Source organism: Clytia hemisphaerica, unplaced genomic scaffold (assembly GCF_902728285.1).
Source record: "Clytia hemisphaerica strain Z4C2 unplaced genomic scaffold, Clytia hemisphaerica genome assembly, whole genome shotgun sequence".
Classification (NCBI taxonomy): domain Eukaryota; kingdom Metazoa; phylum Cnidaria; class Hydrozoa; order Leptothecata; family Clytiidae; genus Clytia; species Clytia hemisphaerica.
The window spans coordinates 1083307-1105033 of NW_027103850.1; the positions used below are offsets into that span (position 1 = coordinate 1083307).

Genomic DNA, 21727 nt, shown 5'->3' on the forward strand with positions numbered 1-21727 from the left:
TGTCTCCTCAAATTTTGATGGAGCTCGAGGAAATTTTTCCAAGATGCACTTGGGTTAAATTATTTTGTATATAATGTACATACAGACTAAAGCACTATTTAAATACGATAATAAGAATAAAAGTAACATTTGATTTAATAACAACAATACAGTCGTGTCGACTACCTTTCCCTCTCTGTAACTTAAACACTGCTACGTAACGCGTTCAATCCGCCGCCGAGCTCTATATAGTCCCGGGTGGTATTTTCTCGATCCTTGTCTAACAGAATATTTAATCGGAGTTTTTTAATAGTGGTAACCCCTGATTGTTACCACTTCTCGCAAATTTTCCTTGAACTACAAATTGACCCACCGTGAGTAGTGCTACAATTAAGGTCCCACTTTTCTAAAAACTCCAATTCAAGTAGTGCTACCATTAGGGTACTACTTTTCTAAAAAACGTGGATATAGCTTAGTCTAAGGTTTATAATGATCATTGGTTACCCTCTCTAATTCAATTCGAATTATTGATCGATAACAACTATCAATCCTTGACAGTGCGGTAAAACTTTACACGAGGGAGATGTTCTTGGGCATAAGAAGACGTCACTTTCAACTTTTGAAGTTTTTGTGGTACATTAAAAAGATGATAGACGTCATCTCAATGCAGTAGTCTCTCTTTTGAGGTCTAAATGAAATTCATCAAGGAATAGCCTAGGAGCGCTCTTGTGAAATATAGAAGATACTGTGAAGAAGTAACGTGATGAAAGTAACGTGAATTAATTCAAAGTTTTCGAATGCTACTCATATGGGTCTTCACCGTATTCCTTTACATAAAGTAGGGTTTTAGACCGTATTTGAAAATTTTTTCTCCTTTATTGTGTGATCAGAGGTCAAAGCGTGATCGTGATTCGAAAGATTTTTGAGCCGTAATGCGTGATTTGGACTTTTTCAAAGGATGCGTGATTATCCAAATCTTTTGTTGATTTTCGTGATCATGTTTGAAGTCTAAGAATTGCGTGACATCGTGATCAGATGCTGGGGGAGTCTCATAGACATATATGTAATAAGTAATAAGAATAATAAAATATCAATCAATATAACACAAGAAATGATATATATTGAACAATCATTACGGTAAAACAAAGTAAAAATAAAAATAAAATAATTTCACCAAATTTCAAAATCCATATCATATCTAACGTGAAAAATAAAGGAAAATCGAAATGAGCGTAATTATTTTAAGAGTGAAAGGAGGTTTCTTCTTTTGTTAAGCAGATAGAGTAAAAGTGAACTTTGGTCTTCTTTTGAGTGCAATAAAAGTTGTTTCCAATTTAATATTGACTGGTATTTTAAATACTTTAAATTTAATGATTTAGGATTTTAGCTTTGGGACGTTTTAGGAGCTTCAGGGTTTATTTTTCTTGTTTCATATACTTAAGACAAAAATTGAATTCAAAGGATTCTTGGAGAGCTAGATTTTATTAATAGTTTTGATGTACAAGTTTGATATTACACTTGAATTTTTACGGCTTGACCGATTGTAGGTACGCCAGTATTTTCAAAAAGTTGGGAGGTTTCAGCGTCAAATCTGTAGAATGTCAGAATGCGAACACACCGTTTTTGAAGTCTGCTAACTTCCGAATTTTGAGTCAAACCTTAACTCCAGACAAAGTTTGCGTATGACATATGTGAGTGGAAAAGAGCATAGTTAATGGCATTGGTATGCCCAAGAATATACTCTGTGTCTTCCGAATTTACATACACGCTTTTGTTTATATAAGGGACACGTTCATAAGGAACTTGAGGCTGAAAATGGTCCGAAAAATAAGGAATTGTTAAGGAACTTTCTAGTCTGACAACAAAAAAAAAGTTAAGGTACAGAGAGTTAAACTTCAACTCAATCACATTTACAAAAGCCTAAAACAAAAAAAAAATCAAAATATTGACGAAACAACATTCAATAAACGTCTTTTTCTTTACTGTAGTTCAGTGTTATACTTATACATTTGTTACATACTTAGCAAATCCAATCTTAGCAGCCAAGACAATAAGGGGACAAGGAATTCGATAAGGAACTTTGAAGCTGAAATTCTTAGGAAAAATCAGAAACTCCAGGATCGAAGCCAAGTTAAAGGTTTTATTCTTACATAAGTGTTTCCGTTTCATATCAGACACATATTTCATATCAGGACAGTGTGTTGCTATTGTTATGTTACGGTGATATAAGCAAGAAATGTTTTTCTTTTCCTCTTTCTGACCACTCTTGCTCCACATCCGTGTCAAATCAATATCAAAAAGCTTGTAAATTAAAATTGATGAGTGAGCAAATGATATCACTCTTATTAAAAAACAAAACCTTTAAGGTTCCTTATAAAAAAAGGTGTATTTTTTGGACTCTGGTAAACTCGGATCGACCCAGGTTAGGAGTTGTAAAAAACAATTTAGTTACTTTAATTTGTTCAAGTGAGTGGGCTTTCTTAAAAAACTAATTGCATGCAAAATGTACAAAATGAATAATTTTAAAATTTTCTATTTTAATGTCCTTAGATAACGTTTATTACCTCTAAATGGCGATTTTCCTATCGTACTGCAAAATATATTATATGTAGGAGTGGAAATATAATGCCACTAAACGTGTATTAAGCGGTATTATTATGCGTTAGAATGGCTTTGATTAATATCTTTAAATTGGAATAATTAATTTTTCACTTTTATTATACAGTACACTTTTTTGTATAAGAACAAACTAGATAAGAACTTCGATGGTTTCGATGGCCGAAATATTTAGAAAAAGTTGTTAACATTTATGACTTTGTGGCCTCAAAAACAGCCAATTTCTTAGGAAGGTTGTTTTGTGACGAAGAAGCAGAACTAGCTATCAAAAAAAATGTGCTTTAGATTAATTATTAAGATTAAGATTATTAGCATTTCAGTAAAAATTAATACCAGGAAAGACAAAGATAGCATAGTGAGAAATACCGTACTACTTATGTTATTTGAGGGGGCGTTTATTCCATGAAACCTTATAATGATAAAAAACTGATATACTTGTTGTCATTTTATGAGTAGGATTGGAGGCTACACAGTTCTTCATCATGAATAGCAGCTATTTGTGTGGTATCTGTCTACCTGTTAATTTCCGTATATTTATGACCATATGTTATGGTTTGATGACAATCTTTGGTGGCATTGGGAATGTTGTCTCCATCATCGTTATTTATAAAAAGAATCAAAGCTCGAACGATCGAGATAAGATTGATCTGATTTTATTATCACTTGCTGTTTGCGATGCTTTGGTTTCAATCACTGTATATCCAGTTTATCCGTGGCTAAGCTTTTGGACATTTTATTTTGGATCGTTCCCAATCGCCATTTTTGGTTTGGTCCTGTTAAGCATGACCTCAGCTTCATCTTTGACAATCATCATGTTAGCCGCTATCAAATATCTCAAGATTTCAAGAACAAGCACTTTTGATGATCTCATAACAGAGAAGCGGTTATGGATCTTAATAGTGTTGTGTTGGTTTGTACCAGCCTTCCCGATGCTTATCAATGTGATTCTAGGAAATGTACTCAACAATTATATTTCTTTTGCCATCACCATCACCACGATCATATCTTTACCAGTGCTATACCTCATGATCTTATGTGTCTTCAAGAAATCAAGAAAACGGGTCGCCGTAAGAGCAAACTCAACAATCCAACAAGAATTGAATGCCCAAGTAACAGAGCGCATCTCTAAGAAGCTTGTGCGGCGCTCACTTTGGCTGATTGGTGTCTATTTTGCATGTACATGTTTAACCATTTTCTCACACACTCTGTATGCTTGTGGTGTGATTGAAAGCGGTTACCTATATCAAATAACCAATCTGATTTTTCTTGGGAATAGTTGTGCTAATCCCTGCATTTACATGCTCAAAGACAAAAAACTCCGTAGAATTGCAAAAGTCACTTTCAGAAAATTACAAAAAGTTTCACTTTAGAATGTTTTTAAAGCTTTAAAAGTTAAATGTAAATGTTTATGACTTGTAATTAGTGTTCTTTATAATTTATTTTATTTTTATTGCACTTAAACTGGGGTGCCAATTTCATTAACCCTTTCAAATATTTTTCCTCGAACCCCACTCCCCCCCCCTCAACTTTAAATATCATCATTCACAAACTCTTTTGCTTTGACCTTAAAATTGTAAAATAATATGGATAATTGGAGATAATTTGAAAAAATTCATCGGCCACCGCCTATTGTTTGTAAATATTTGCTAAAATCAAGTTTTTACCAATTAGGTCGTTTGATTTGACTGAAATTTATTGTTTGGAAAAGTTTGGTCCTTTGAGTACATGGTACTTTGCAGACCACTCTGTAAACTAAACATCAGCCGCCACTGGAACTCAGGAACTGTTGGAGCTTTTTATTTGAAACTTTCACCAGTGATAGATATGAACTATCAAGTGTTTGTGAAATTGAAGTTTGGTCACATGCGTAGTGGGAGTTTTACAGAACGGTCTGTATTTTACCAAAAATGCTTACTTTCAGTATTACCTCTGGCCCTATTTTGCTGGAATTTTTTTGTAAATTTTATTAATTTAGGCAGAAAGAGTAATTTGGAGCCGGTCTCTAGAATACACGATACCAGTAGTTGGCAAAAATCGACTCTCATCAACTATTGGTGTCTCGTCAAATTTTAGTGGTGCTCGAGGACATTTTTCCAAGATAATGTACACACAGACTAAAGTACTATGTAAATACTGGGTGTGCCACAAAGAAGTTACCCTTTTTGATTTAATATTGCAGGAAAAGAAAATTAATTTTTTTTTTGAGTTGTTTAAATGAAAGCCTAACTTAAAATTTGGTGTATTGTTTTTGAAATTTGCTTCATTAGTTCAGAAATTATGGACAAAAACGAAAACATCAATTTTAAAAAATGTCAAAAAAGGCAAAAAATGAGGGTATCAATTTATCAAAAACAACTTTTCCCTCCAAAGCACTCTTTATGTTGTATTTATTCATTTATCGATTTCTTTACATCTCTTTGTGTAATTTAACGAGCTCCCATGGGCATCATCAAGGCAAAAGATGAAAAAACTTTTTTCATCAAGCCTCACAAAGAGTTTCTAAAGCTGTTTGTGTGGATCTTTGAGGAAGAGAAAGTTTGAGTGAGCTGAAAAAAATGCCCCGTATGACAATTCCTCAAAGAACATGGGTGTGCATCGAATATGTTAGTCTGGAGATCCATACTCTCTATTCAAACTTACACCACATAAGCAAAAACCCCATCAGAAGCTACTCATTGAGAGTATGGTATTTTTGACCCAGTTTGAATTTTTTTACATTTGGTTTGAATTTTGTGCCAAAAAAGCCGTTGATAAGGTTAGCCAATCAGATTCGCGCACTTCCCATCAAAACAATAATATCACGTGATTTCAACAATTGTTTAACAGCCAATAAAATTCTGCGACCAGATTTGGCATCTACAAAATACCCGGCTACTCTATTATTTCTATATTATTATTCGTTTGGACTAAATGCTATACTTCGAAACCACACGAACAGAGTAGACGGGTCTCTCAGCTACGAATATGCTTTTACAGGGATCTTTAAACGTGTAATAAGTGTTATGGAAAAAATGGAAATATATTTCCTAATAAATGAATCAAATCTTGTCATTGTTTTTTTCTACTTGAAATTGATACCCCCATTTTTCGCCTTTTTTTGACATTTTTGAAAATTGATGTTTGATTGATGACAAAATGATGAAAAATAAGGAATTGTTAAAGAACTGTCCAGGCTGACAATAAAAAAAAGAGTCAAGGAACGGAGAGTTAAACTTCAACCTGCTCACATTTACAAAAGCTGGTCAAAAATTGCGCGAGGTTTTCAAAAACAGCAAAAAAAAGAAATTTGAATATCCTTTTTAAAAATAACCCTTTTCAAACGAAACTTCACAATATTGGTTCTAAAGGTGATATAAGTAAGTTGAAATTTTTTTTTTGTAAAATGGGCCAAAATTGCGGCTAAAATCAAGGAAAACACTATGTTGATAAAACAGCAGCCACAAATTTGTTCAATGAGTAAAAATCATTTTTTCAGGTGAAACTCGTAGCAAAAGGGTTTATCCACAAAATATCAAAAATGAAACCAAAATTATTGGGTCATTGGGCTAAATTGCGGCTCAAATGTGAATTTTTTTCATATATGCTTTTATTGAAGCCACATTTTAAGCCCATTGAAAACCTTGCAGCCACAAATTAAACCCTTAAGTATCTTTATAAGACCTTTAACTACCAATTTCAAGAAAAATGGTTAAAAAATATTGAAGTCTTAAAGCTGAACAGTACATAAGCCAACCCTAAAAATGCCAACTAATACTATGTTAGCAGCTCAGAAGGTTAAATATGTACAAAAAATGGTATTTTGCAACCACAAAATGTACACTTTTTCTTAAAATAACACTGTATTGTGTTATTTGCATTAGGCTTTGCAAAATATTCATGTTCCGAAAACAAAATCCAACCTGGAATGTGTAAATTGATAAATTAGTGATTGAAGCCACATTCTAAGCCCATTGAAAACCCTGCAGCCACAAATTAAACCCATAAGTATCTTTATCAGACCTTAAACTATCAATTTCAAGAAAAACGGTTAAAAAATATTGAAGTCTTAAAGCACATATAAGCCAACCTGTTGAGTGAGCCGCAGTGACATGAAGCCGCAAAACCTGCCCCTACTTTGGTCCTTAATAGCTAATTATAGGACAATTCGTTTTAAGAATGAGCCACGTATTTGGAAAGCTCAACTCTTCCTCACTTAGATGCTTCTTTTCATCTTTATGCAGCCACAATAATGTTAAAGCTGTGGGATGTAATGTGATTGCAATTGAAAACCTCACTTTTGGGGGGTCTATTTTTAACCAGCATCAATAATTTTAAAATTTTCTATTTTAATCTCCTCAGATAACGTTTATTACCTCTAGATGGCGATTTTCCGATCGTACTGCAAAATATATTATATGTAGGAGTGGAAATATAATGCCACTAAACGTGTATTAAGCGGTATTATTATGCGTTAGAATGGCTTTGATTAATATCTTTAAGTTGGAATAATTAATTTTTCACTTTTATTATACAGTACACTTTTTTGTATAAGAACAAACTAGATAAGAACTTCGATGGTTTCGATGGCCGAAATATTCAGAAAAAGTTGTTAACATTTATGACTTTGTGGCCTCAAAAACAGCCAATTTCTTAGGAAAGTTGTTTTGTGACGAAGAAGCAGAACTAGCTATCAAAAAAATGTGCTTTAGATTAATTATTAAGATTAAGATTATTAGCATTTTAGTAAAAATTAATACCAGGAAAGACAAAGATAGCATAATAAGAAATACCGTATTACTTATGTTATTTGAGGGGGCGTTTATTCCATGAAACCTTATAATGATAAAAAACTGATATACTTGTTGTCATTTTATGAGTAGGATTGGAGGCTACACAGTTCTTCATCATGAATAGCAGCTATTTGTGCGGTATCTGTCTACCTTTTCATTTCCGTATATTTATGACCATATGTTATGGTTTGATGACAATATTTGGTGGCATTGGGAATGTTGTCTCCATCATCGTTATTTATAAAAAGAATCAAAGGTCGAACGATCGAGATAAGATTGATCTGATTCTATTATCACTTGCTGTTTGCGATGCTTTGGTTTCAATCACTGTATATCCAGTTTATCCGTGGCTAGACTTTTGGACATTTAATTTTGGATCGTTCCCAATCGCCATGATGATTTTTAGCTTGGTCTTGTTAAGCATGACCTCAACTTCATCTTTGACAATCATCATGTTAGCCGCTATCAAATATCTCAAAATTTCAAGAACAAGCACCTTTGATGATCTCATAACAGAGAAGCGGTTATGGATCTTAATAGTGTTGTGTTGGTTTGTACCAGCCTTCCCGATGCTTATCAATGTGATTCTAGGAAATGTATTCAACAATTATATTTCTTTTGCCATTACCATCACCACGATCATATCTTTACCAGTGCTATACCTCATGATCTTATGTGTCTTCAAGAAATCAAGAAAAAGGGTCGCCGTAAGAGCAAACTCAACAATCCAACAAGAATTGAATACCCAAGTAACAGAGCGCATCTCTAAAAAGCTTGTGCGGCGCTCACTTTGGCTGATTGGTGTCTATTTCACATGTACAGGGTTAACCGTTTTCTCTTACACTCTATATGCTTATTGTGTGATTGAAAGCGGTTACTTATATCAAATAACCAATATGATTTTTCTTGGGAATAGTTGTGCTAATCCCTGCATTTACATGCTCAAAGACAAAAAACTCCGTAGAATTGCAAAAGTCACTTTTAGAAAATCGCAAGAAGTTTCACTTTAGACGAATATGTAAAATGTAAATCTTTATAACTTATAATTAGTGTTCTTCATTTTTTTTTTATTCTTATTGCTTTTGGGGTACCAATTTTATTTTTCCTCGAGCCAACCCCCCCCCAAACTTTAAATCTCGACATTCACAAGCGCTTTGACCTTAAAATTTTCGCAGGTCGATAATTTGAAAAGATTTATCGGCCAGCTGCCAATGGTTTGTAAATTTTTGCTAAAATCAAGTATTTACTCGTTGGCTCGTTTGATTTGACTGAAATTTGTTGTTTGGAAAATTTGGTCTTATGAGTATATGGTACTTTGCAGACCACTCTGTAAATTCTGGATGAGCTCGAGGAAATTTTTCCAAGATGCACGTGGGGTTAAATTAATTTGCATTAATGTTCATACAGACTAAAGAATTGTGTAAATATGATAATAAGTTTTATTGTAAGATTTATCAGTTTAGGCAAAAAGGGTAATTTGGAGCCGGTCTTTAGAATACAGGATACCAGCAGTTTGCAAAAATGGACTTTCATCAACTTTTCCTCAAATTCTGGTGGAGCTTGAGGAAATTTTTCCAAGATGCACGTGAGGTTAAATTAATTTGTAATAATGTACATACAGACTAAAGAATTGTGTAAATATGATGATAAGTTTTATTGTAAGTTTTATCAGTTTAGGCAAAAAGGGTAATTTGGAGCCGGTCTTTAGAATACAGGATACCAGCAGTTTGCAAAAATGGACTTTCATCAACTATTCCTCAAATTCTGGTGGAGCTTGAGGAAATTTTTTCCAAGACGCATGTGGGGTTAAATTACTTTGTATAATAATGAACACACAGACTAAAGCACTATGTAAATATGATAATAAGTTTTATTGTAAGTTTTATCAGTTTAGGCAAAAAGGCTAATTTGGAGCCGGTCTTTAGAATACAGGATACCAGAAGTTGGTAAAAATCAACTCTGATAAACTATTGGTGTCTCCTCAAATTTTGATGGAGCTCGAGGAAATTTTTCCAAGATGCACGTGGGGTTAAATTATTTTGTATATAATGTACATACAGACTAAAGCACTATTTAAATACGATAATAAGAATAAAAGTAACATTTGATTTAATAACAACAATACAGTCGTGTCGACTACCTTTCCCTCTCTGTAACTTAAACACTGCTACGTAACGCGTTCAATCCGCCGCCGAGCTCTATATAATCCCGGGTGGTATTTTCTCGATCCTTGCCTAACAGAATATTTAATCGAGTTTTTTAATAGTGGTATCCCCTGATTGTTACCACTTCTCGCAAATTTTCCTTGAACTACAAATTGACCCACCGTGAGTAGTGCTACAATTAAGGTCCCACTTTTCTAAAAACTCCAATTCAAGTAGTGCTACCATTAGGGTACCACTTTTCTATAAAACGTGGATATAGCTTTGTCTAAGGTTTATAATGATCATTGGTTACCCTCTCTAATTCAATTCGAATTATTGATCGATAACAACTATCAATCCTTGACAGTGCGGTAAAACTTTACACAGGGGAGATGTTTTTGGGCATAAGAAGACGTCACTTTCAACTTTTGAAGCTTTTGCGGTACATTAAAAAGATGATAGACGTCATCTCAATGCAGTAGTCTCTCTTCTGAGGTCTAAATGAAATTCATCAAGGAATAGAATAAGGTACTCGCTAGCCTAGGAGCGCTCTTGTGAAATATAGAAGATACTGTGACGAAGTAACGTGATGAAGTAACGTGAATTAATTCAAAGTTTTCGAATGCTACTAATATGGGGCTTCAGCGTATTTCTTTACATAAAGTAGGGTTTTAGACCGTATTTGAAAATTTTTTCTCCGTTATTGTGTGATCAGAGGTCAAAGCATGATCGTGATTTGAAAGATTTTTGAGCCGTAATGCGTGATTTGGACTTTTTCAAAGGATGCGTGATTATCCCAATTTTTTCTTGATTTTCGTGATCATGGTTGAAGACTAAAAATTTCGTGACATCGTGATCAGATGCTGGGGGAGTCTCATAGACATATGTAATAAGTAATAAGAATAATAAAATATCAATCAATATAACACAAGAAATAATATATATTGAACAATCATTACGGTAAAACAAAGTAAAAATAAAAATAAAATAATTTAACCAAATTTCAAAATCCATATCATATCTAACGTGAAAAATAAAAGAAAATCGAAATGAGCGTAATTGTTTTAAGAGTGAAAGGAGGTTTCTTCTTTTGTTAAGCAGATAGAGTAAAAGTGAACTTTGGTCTTCTTTTGAGTGCAATAAAAGTTGTTTCCAATTTAATATTGACTGGTATTTTAAATACTTTAAATTTAATGATTTAGGATTTTAGCTTTGGGACGTTTTAGGAGCTTCAGGGTTTCTTTTTCTTGTTTCATATACTTAAGACAAAAATTGAATTCAAAGGATTCTTGGAGAGCTAGATTTTATTAATAGTTTTGATGTACAAGTTTGATATTACACTTGAATTTTTACGGCTTGACCGATTGTAGGTACGCCAGTATTTTCAAAAAGTTGGGAGGTTTCAGCGTCAAAACTGTAGAATGTCAGAATGCGAACACACCGTTTTTGAAGTCTGCTAACTTCCGAATTTTGAGTCAAACCTTAACTCCAGACAATGTTTGCGTATGACATATGTGAGTGGAAAAGAGCATACTTAATGGCATTGGTACGCCCAAGAATATACTCTTGTCTTCCGAATTTACATACACGCTTTTAGTGTTTATATAAGGGACACGTTCATAAGGAACTTGAGGCTGAAAATGGTCCGAAAAATAAGGAATTTTTAAGGAACTTTCTAGTCTGACAATAAAAAAAAAGTCAAGGAACAGAGAGTTAAACTTCAACTCAATCACATTTACAAAAGCCTAAAACAAAAAAAAAATCAAAATATTGACGAAACAACATTCAATAAACATCTTTTTCTTTACTGTAGTTCAGTGTTATACTTATACATTTGTTACATACTTAGCAAATCCAATCTTAGCAGCCAAGACAATAAGGGGACAAGGAATTCGATAAGGAACTTTGAAGCTGAAATTCTTAGGAAAAATCAGAAACTCCAGGATCGAAGCCAAGTTAAAGGTTTTATTCTTACATAAGTGTTTCCGTTTCATATCAGACACATATTTCATATCAGGACAGTGTGTTGCTATTGTTATGTTACGGTGATATAAGCAAGAAATGTTTTTCTTTTCCTCTTTCTGACCACTCTTGCTCCACATCCGTGTCAAATCAATATCAAAAAGCTTGTAAATTAAAATTGATGAGTAAGCAAATGATATCACTCTTATTAAAAAACAAAACCTTTAAGGTTCCTTATAAAAAAAGGTGTATTTTTTGGACCAGAGTCGAATCGACCCAGGTTAGGAGTTGTAAAAAACAATTTAGTTACTTTAATTTGTTAAAGTGAGTGGGCTTTCTTAAAAAACTAATTGCATGCAAAATGTACAAAATGAATAATTTTAAAATTTTCTATTTTAATCTCCTCAGATAACGTTTATTACCTCTAAATGGCGATTTTCCGATCATACTGCAAAATATATTATATGTAGGAGTGGAAATATAATGCAACTAAACGTGTGTTAAACGGTATTATTATGCGTTAGAATGGCTTTGATTAATATCTTTAATTTGGAATAACTGATTTTTCACTTTAATTATACAGTACACTATTTTGTATAAGAACAAACTAGATAAGAACTTCGATGGCTTCGATGGCCGAATTATTCAGAAAAAGTTGTTAACAATTTTTGACTTTGTGGCCTCAAAAACAGCCAATTTCTTAGGAAAGTTGTTTTGTGACGAGGAAGCAGAACTAGCTATCAAAAAGAATGTGCTTTTAGATAGGTAAAAAGATTATTAGCATTTCAGTAAAAATTAATACCAGGAAAGACAAAGATAGCATAGTGAGAAATACCGTATTAGTTATGTTATTTGAGGGGGCGTTTATTCCATGAAACCTTATAATGATAAAAAACTGATAGACTTGTTGTCATTTGATGAGTAGGATTGGAGGCTACACAGTTCTTCATCATGAATAGCAGCTATTTGTGCGGTATTTGTCTACCTGTTCAATTCCGTATATTTATGACCATATGTTATGGTTTGATGACAATATTTGGTGGCATTGGGAATATAGTCTCCATAATCAGTATTTATAAAAAGAATCAAAGTTCGAACGATCGAGATAAGATTGATCTGATTTTATTATCACTTGCTGTTTGCGATGCTTTGGTTTCAATCACTGTATATCCAGTTTATCCGTGGCTAGACTTTTGGACATTTGATTTTGGATCATTCCCAATCGCCATGAGGATTTTTGGCTTGGTCCTGTTAAGCATGACCTCAACTTCATCTTTGACAATCATCATGTTAGCCGCTATCAAATATCTCAAGATTTCAAGAACAAGCACTTTTGATGATCTCATAACAGAGAAGCGGTTATGGATCTTAATAGTGTTGTGTTGGTTTGTACCAGCCTTCCCGATGCTTATCAATGTGATTCTAGGAAATGTACTCAACAGTTATATTTCTTTGGCCATTATCATCACCACGATTATATCTTTACCAGTGCTATACCTCATGATCTTATGTGTCTTCAAGAAATCAAGAAAACGGGTCGCCGTAAGAGCAAACTCAACAATCCAACAAGAATTGAATGCCCAAGTAACAGAGCGCATCTCTAAGAAGCTTGTGCGGTGCTCACTTTGGCTGATTGGTGTCTATTTCGCATGTACATGTTTAACCATTTTCTCACACACTCTGTATGCTTGTGGTGTGATTGAAAGCGGTTACTTATATCAAATAACCAATATGATTTTTCTTGGGAATAGTTGTGCTAATCCCTGCATTTACATGTACAAAGACAAAAAACTCCGTAGAATTGCAAAGGGGCTGTTTAGAAAATCACGATGAGTTTGACTTTTACGAAAATGTTTTAAAAGCTTTAAAAGTTAAATGTAAATGTTTATGACTTGTAATTAGTGCTCTTTATAATTTATTTTATTTTTATTGCACTTAAACTGGGGTGCCAATTTCATCAACCCTTTCAGATATTTTTCCTCGAACCCCACCCTCCCTTCAAACTTTAAATATCAACATTCACAAACTCTTTTGCTTTGACCTTAAAATTGTAAGATAATATGGATAATTGGAGATAATTTGAAAAATTTCATCGGCCACCGCCTATCGTTTGTAAATTTTTACTAAAATAAAGTATTTACCGATTGGCTCGTTTGATTTGACTGAAATTTGTTGTTTGGAAAAATTTGGTCCTTTGAGTACATGGTACTTTGCAGACTACTCTGTAAACTAAAACATCGGCCGTCACTGGAACTCAGGAACTGTTGAAGCTTTTTATTTGAAACTTTCACCAGTGATAGATATTAACTATCAAGAGTTTGCCAAATTTAAGTTTGGTTAAATGTGTGGTGGGAATTTTACAGATCGGTCTTTATTTTACCAAAAATGCTTACTTTCAGTATTACCTGTGACCCTATTTTGCTGAAAATTTTGTGGTAACTTTTTTCAGTTTAGGCAAAAAGGGTAATTTGGAGCCGGTCTCTAAAATACACGATACCAGTAGTTGGCAAAAATCGACTCTCATCAACTATTGGTGTATCTTCAAATTTTGGTGGAGGTAATAAGAATAAAAATAACATTTAATTTAATAATAATACCGCCGTGTCGACTATCTTTTTCTCTCTGTAATTTGCACACTGCTACGTAACATGTTCAATCCGCCGCCGAGCTCTATATAATCCCGGGTGGTATTTTCTCGATCCTTGCCTAACAGAATATTTGGTCGGAAATTTTTAATAGTGGTACCCCTTTGATTGTTACCACTTCTTGCAAATTTTCCTTAAACTACAACTTGACCCACCGTGAGTAGTGCTACCATTAAGGTCCCACTTTTCTAAAAACTCCAATCAAATATGGTGTATGTAGCTTAGTCCAAGGTTTATGAAGGTCAGTGGTTACCCTCTCTTATTCAATTTGATTTATTGATCGATAACAACTATCAAACCTTATAATTGGTGAAAACTTTACATGCGTGAGATGTTTTCTGGTCATGATTAACTTTAGCTTTTGATTAAGCAAGAACACTAAACTTTGGTGTGAAGTCCATTCAATACCAATCACTCTTAAATTGGAACCAACTCCTATTAAAGAAAGACCTAAAAAATCTGTCTCCTCATATGTTGTAAAAGCAAATTAATGATTTTCTTCTAAACTGACTCAACTTAAAACATGTACACTAAATCAAAGCAAATACCCAGTCCAAAATCTTTGAAGCCCGTTAAGACTTTGTAGTTTTGATAGTTTATTATTGTTAGCATAATTGTTATTATTTTTTATTAGTTAATCTGACTCTTTATTATTTAATTTAGCTAGTTTTTTTCTGAATTTTCAAATATCTGAGTCCTCACCGTCCGAGTCCAGGAAACAGGTTGCCATCCCTCTGGTTAGACGTTCGCGTCTATTGGATGGTAATTTCCTGGCCTGCTTAATTTTTCTTAGTTTATAAACTCCATTGTATCAATTTTCATATATTTTATGCATGCGAATAAATCACTTTTGATTTGATTGATTTGATTTGATTAGACGTCACTTTCAACTTTTGAAGTTTTTGCGGTACATTCAAAAGATAATAGACGTCATCTCAATGCAGTAGTCTCTCTTTTGAGGTCTAAATGAAATTCATCAAAGAATAGCCTAGGAGCGCTCTTGTGAAATATAGAAGATACTATGGAGAGCCGTTTGTAGAAATATTCATTCGATTATTTTTTTGATTAAATTCAATATTTTCATTCGGTAAATTCAATTATCATTCGGTAAATTCAATTCTCATTTGGTAAATTCAATTCTCATTCGGTAAATTCAATATTATCATTCGGTAAATGCAATTTGCATTCGGTAAATTCAATTATTATTCGGTAAATTCAATTATCATTCGGTAAATTTTATTATCATTCAAAATAAATTCTATTTTCATTCGGTAAATTCTTTATTATTATTATCAATCAAATTCTATTTTTATTCGGTAAAATCTATTTTCATTCGGTAAATTCTATTCTCATTCTGTAAATTCAATTGATGGAGATTCATCGATCATCATGTCTCGGTGCAGAGCGTGTCTTGCCGTCTCTACGTCATAGCCATCTCCTTTTTGGAGAAAGAACGACATTTTAATCCGTCTGATTCGTGCGTATCCAACACGAAGTCATGGCTTATAAAACCAGAAAAGTTTGTTCAACACTGACAAAATAACACAAACATCACCGCACTGTATGGGATTCAAACTCTCAAAACAGATCACCGCCTGTACTTCAAACCATCGCCTTAACCACTCAGCCACCCTTACTTACTACATCCATAAATTTGATTACATAAATATTCCTTATTTTCATCTGGGATGATTAAGACACTTTCCAATCTTCTTAAAGTCTCAAGAGAGGAGAATCTTGTTCTTGCGATGGACACAGCATACATGCGCGGGCGATTAAATACGGTCGCGTGGGATGCGGGTCAAAAAATTCTCGTGAGCAATCTGGGTATTCATCAAAAAGTGCACATTTTGTTTTCCCTTTTACCCTACCCACCCGTTGCATCATGGGGGATATTACTACGTGTTAAAAAAGTCACAAAAACGTCGGTTTTATCTGTTGCGATTCTAACCCACATGAAAAATGACGTGTTGCCTTTAAAAGTAATGGTTGAATAAATTAATAAAATAAAATATTGAATTTCCTGCAGAATGAGATTAAACTTCTATCAAACCAAATGAAAGAAATCAAATGAAAACTTTGAAATGAATGTAAAATGAATTTACCGAATGAGAATTGAATTTACCGAATGATGATTGAATTTACCGAATGATAATTGAATTTACCAAATGCAAATTGCATTTACCGAATGATAATATTAAATTTACCGAATGAGAATTGAATTTACCGAATAATAATATTGAATTTATCGAATGATAATATTGAATTTACCGAATGATAATTGAATTTACCGAATGATAATGTTAAATTTTATCAATAAAATAATCGAGTGAATATTTCTACAAACAGCTCTCCATATTGTGATGAAGTAACGTGATGAAGTAACGTGAATTATATCAAGTTTTTCGAATCCTATTAAAAGTTGGGGCTTTAGTGTATTTCTTTACATAGAGTATGGTATGAAGCCTTGTTTATTTCCTGAAAAGATGAATCATTTACTAAGGACCGTAGTGCAGTGGTAGAGCAACATGCTACTATGTGCAAGGTCGTGGGTTCATCCCTCGGCCGGGTCATACCAAAGATTTCGTACTTGGTACGGAAATAGTACTTGATGCCTCTCTCATTGATGCTCAGCAATTAAGAAAATGATCAAGGGTAAGTGAGTAGATAGCTATTGAAAAAGGAGCCTCCGGGTCCTCACCGACTGTGGTTGTAGACTTATTTTACTTACCAATAGACCTTTTCATAAATTACGTCAAGAATATCACTTGCCTCGCATTCAAACAATTACAACGGCGATTATGTCCTTTGAGATATTAAAAATGATTTTTTTGTGAATAGAAAGTAGTTTTAATAGACTAGTAAACTAGTCGGTTATTACTTATAACCTTACAGTATATGGCCCCCAAAACGGAGACGGCCCCCAAAACGGAGGTTTTCATTAAAATGAAGATTCTGACTTGTAGATTTATCAGAATTAAACGATTTTTGTTTATTTTGAAAGAATGATGGTTATACTTAAAAATGAGCATGTTTTTGCTGGTTTGAGACGGATTCAAAATAATATATTTGCGTCTAAAGGAAATATTTTAACACCAAAATTAGATAAAAATTGCATATAACTCACTCTAGCTCCTTGGATATTGAAAATAAGTTATGAAAACGGGGTATAGGAAACTTTCTACACCTAATGCCGTTCAGAAGATGCAAATACATCTGTGGCTTTAGAGGCTGGGTAAAAGATATAGCATCTTGAAGGTCAACCAGTATTTTGGAGCCCTAGAATCAGCATTGACAAAACCGAAAATTCTAAATATGAGAAAAAGCAAAAAATCTTGGAATTCTATTCCTATCACCTTGAGTTGATAGTTTATAACAAAAAATTAACATTATATATAAAATTTGTCGCTGAATCAGCAAAAACGGCAAGTTCTGTCATTTTTTTGCAAAATATAGGAGAAAAATATCTTTAAAGCTTAATATTTTCAGTTTCAGTTAAGCTTTTTTTCTAAAATTTTCACAGCTTATTCCATACATGAATGGAACTATTTTCAAAAGAGATTTGTTTTCAAAAACTTGATTAGGACGTTGTTAAATCAAAATTGTCATTTTGAAAATTTCTAAATTTTCAGTTTGGACTTTACAATATCGAAAATCTTGAAATATTTCATAAAAATCATAAATTTTACATCCATCGGGTCGTAAATTTATGGGAAAACACAAATATGTTCATAGTTTTTCCCCCTATTACCACTGGGCTTAATAATTTGATTTTAGCTACTACACCTCCGTTTTGGGGGCCCCAAACCTGCATTTTGACAACCAGGGGTATACTGTAAAAATTTTATCAAATAAATTTATGCCCACGACCCTCTAAATCATATTCTAAAACTATGGTCAAAATTTTGTATTCATATCTTAAAGATATCTCGAGAAATCGCTAAAATTTCAAACCTCCGTTTTGGGGGCCATTAGAAAAAAGCTACCTATCTTTAAGCGATTGAAAAATATTGTTGAAATTGAAAATTTTGAAAAAGAACTTCCAGGAAATAAAGTAGAGATGTTAAAGGTTTTCATGCAGAAAAAAAATTGTAAAATCTCTTTTCCTCTAGATTTGAGAGAAATTTCAAATTTGATCGCCGTTTTGGGGGCCACATACTGTATAATAAAACTGTCAATGAAATAATGTAAACACTAATTAAATATTCAGCGTGCGTGAGAGAAAAGGAAAATAACCGACTAGAAGCTACTTCCAACGCCTTTTTTTCTTCACCTAAAATCGTAAGGAGAGACATACAGATTTCTGTCGTTCTAGTCGTTGAAATTCAGAAAAGAGAAGCAACTTCACCCCTTCGATTCTTTTTATTTGGAGCTTGATTTTTTGTATATGAGTCTGTTTTCAACGACTAGTTTACTAGTCTATAGTTTTAATAAAATCCACTGGGAGTTAATCACCGTGGCAATAATTTCAAACCGAGGCAAGTGATGTTTGTGACGTAATTTATTAAAAGGTCTATTAAATTAACAGTCTCCAGTTTCAAATTTTGAATGGTTTATTTGATCGATTTTAATTTCTTTTCATTACAGGGGAAGTTCATTCACCTTCAGGATCATCAGGCTATGGAACAACAGGAGATGAAGGTTCGTAAAACGTCCAAATAACGTCCATTAGATGTCCATAAACTGTGGTTGAGACGGCCCACTTTTCGCCTTGCCTATTCTGACTGTGAATTAAGATGGGTAAAAATTTCGGCTGCCTAAAGTCAATGCTTTGCCCTCTTTTGACATCAATGCAATGACTTCTTTCAATCTTTTTCGAGCAAAGATTTTGATTGTCCACTTTTTGCTCACTCTAATAACTAGACGAAAAGGCATGGCAGAAATTCGACCGTCTAAACTAGAGGTAACAGCTGTAAAACGCTACATAAACGTTGAAACAGTCTTTGCCGCCGCGGAAAGTTATTTCATAAGCAGCACATAGACCATACAAAAAAAATTAATTTCTTCAGGGAGTTTTCCTCACTTTCTGATTGATGACCAACAATTGTCAGTTCGATGAGTTGGGGGTGATAATAAAGGGTCCCCTATATACCCCTAGACTGGTAGAGAATAAGCTGAAGGTAGATAATGTGTATGAATGTATGAGCGATGGCCGGATGGTCTGAGACGTTGTCACCACAAACCAGGGGTTCCCGGCTGGAATCCCCATCCCTTACATTGTTCCACCCAGTCCGTTGTCAGCCAGACAGGCTGCCCGGAGAATAACTTTAATAACCAAAATAACTGTATTTACCTTAAACAATCCAAAAGCTCCCTTAACAATCAAAAGCGCCAAAATTCGGATATTGCTGCGGTATAGCCATTCTTTTGCGGTATTTTGCGATTTTAGTGTTTTTGATTGTTAAGGGAGCGATTGGATTGTTAAGGGTAAGTGCGGTACTTCCTTTACCCTTTCCGGACGCACGAGGAATGGGGTAGCCCATGCCGGTTTATCTTTAGAGCCTTCCCAAGAACTCCTTCAGCTACCGTTTGAAAGAGTAGAACTTGTTGAGTAAGATAGGTCAATTCGAGGCGTCGTACCAACTATAACGATCGTCTCGACACATGCGAAATATTTTGCTTTTTTTTTCAAAAAAGGCAATTCTCTCGTCCGGAAAGGGTTGAAATTATTTGGATCATCTTTAGATAAGACCTATCAACCTATAGTATCGATTTTAATGAATTCCTTTAAAGGTTTTATTTTTATATAAGTGTTCCCGTTTTATATCAGACACATATTTCATATCAGGATAGTGTCTGCCTATTGTTATATTATGCTGACAAAAGCAAAAAAACTTTTTTCTTTTCTTCTTTCTGACCAATCTTGCTCCACATCCATGTCAATCTATTGTCAATCTTTAAATCTCTTTTACTACTAGATGTCATCCACGCGAGTACCATTGTTGCTAATCACATCAAAACGAAGAGTTTGGAGGTTGGTAACATCGTGATCGGTAACACTATACAAACACACCAGGGAGACATCGCGTACCATTTCCCGATTCAAGATTGCGATGAATTCTTTAAAGAAGGTATATATACACAATAGACATTTTCATAAATTACATGACAAACAACACTTTCCTCGTTTTCGATATATTGCTATGGCAATTGATTCCCAGAGGAGTCCATAAGAAGTCTATTGATAAAAGTAATACTTGAAGTCTCGAGGGATATAATCACCTTGGTAATGGTTTCAAAACGAGGCAGTCGTTGCACTCAAAATAATTCATGAAAAGGCCTATTCATGATATTCATTCTGTAATATTTTCTACGGGAACATCCCGATTTTTCGCCAGTAGTGGAAGATTTTAAACAATTTTTTTTCATAGCGTAAATTTTTTAAATTTGCCACTGCTGGTAAGAAATAGAGCGTTTCTGTAGAAAACATTACGTCATGAACAATATGAAATCACTTTTCTAAAGATTAATTTGGAGGCTCGTTTTCAAAATTGTCTTTCCATTGATATCAATGTGCATGAGTGTTTTAGTTTTGGTGTGCAAGAAAATTTGCTCTAAACTGTACTCTTAATTTTTTGCCAGGCGAAGTTATTGGTTTATTCCATTGTACGAAAGAAAACAAAATGATGATCAAGAAACTGACTGCAGCCACCGCTCCCAGTGCTTCTCTTAAAGGTGTCATTACACGGTCACAATATCTGGAAGCCATGAAACCTAAAGACCCCAATGGTAAGTCTTTGTGGGGACGCCTGCTCTAAAACCCTTAAAGATCGGGCCAATCTCCCATCCGGAAGAATGATGATAGTCGGGTTCAAGTACCCTTGTATGTAAGCCTAATGCCTCTCCCCTTAATTTTTGACTGATCTTATCCCAAGAAACTGTTTTGTTGGGATTTTGATGGGACGCTTTCCCTTTCGTGACTTTTCTTTCATATGTATACTATGTTTTCTGAAGCATAGACCATTTGTTTTTGATTGGTCTAAATCACGACTGATTGTAGACTAGACTAGAGTCTACTTCTGGCTGAACTTTGCTTTCTAATAATTTTTTATGAGTCCAGTGAAGTAGACTAGGAGCATTTGACGAGGTTACCATTTTGAAAAGAATTTTAAATCAAAATAACAAAACAGCTACTTGAAGTTGACCATATACTACCGGGTCACATAATCGCGCCATCCAGTCTATAAAAAATGTTTTAAGTGGACCCTGGGCTAGACTGATTGAGGACAGCATAATTGCTTTTACCGTCCTCGAATGTGCGGATCAAAACTGATCAGTCGCTCTGCCGTCCTCAAAAGTGTAGATAGAATAAACTCTTTTATATATTCTAGTGATGACAGAGACAATCTGTATGCTTGGTATAGTTCCTGTCAAAGTTCTTGGGAAAGTGAACGCCAATGATCCGCTCTACGCATCCAAAAGTGAACCTGGAGTCGCAGTTTCAGGTAAAGAGTCCACACTCTTTAAAAATATCTAGTTACGCTATATTCTTGATATTTATGACGTCATCTTTTATACGGAAAAACCCGAAGAACACCCGGTGTTTGCCACCAGTCTTAGATTCAAACAATGGAACGGGTGGCAAACGCCCAGTATTTTTCTGGTGTTTCTG

The 21727-nt window shown here is 34.1% G+C and overlaps 1 protein-coding gene across 4 annotated transcripts in view; it reads left to right on the forward strand.

Annotated features, from left to right (window-relative positions):
* The window catches only part of LOC136807611 (uncharacterized), a 52021-nt gene that overhangs the window by 24321 nt on the left and 5973 nt on the right, over nucleotides 1–21727 (forward strand). For all 4 annotated transcript variants that reach the window (XM_067064200.1, XM_067064203.1, XM_067064202.1 and 1 more), the window contains exons 7-10: nucleotides 18703–18756; nucleotides 20034–20186; nucleotides 20698–20844; nucleotides 21447–21560. In XM_067064200.1, coding sequence (XP_066920301.1) covers nucleotides 18703–18756; nucleotides 20034–20186; nucleotides 20698–20844; nucleotides 21447–21560 — 468 coding nt within the window. The remainder of the gene's footprint in view (nucleotides 1–18702; nucleotides 18757–20033; nucleotides 20187–20697; nucleotides 20845–21446; nucleotides 21561–21727) is intronic.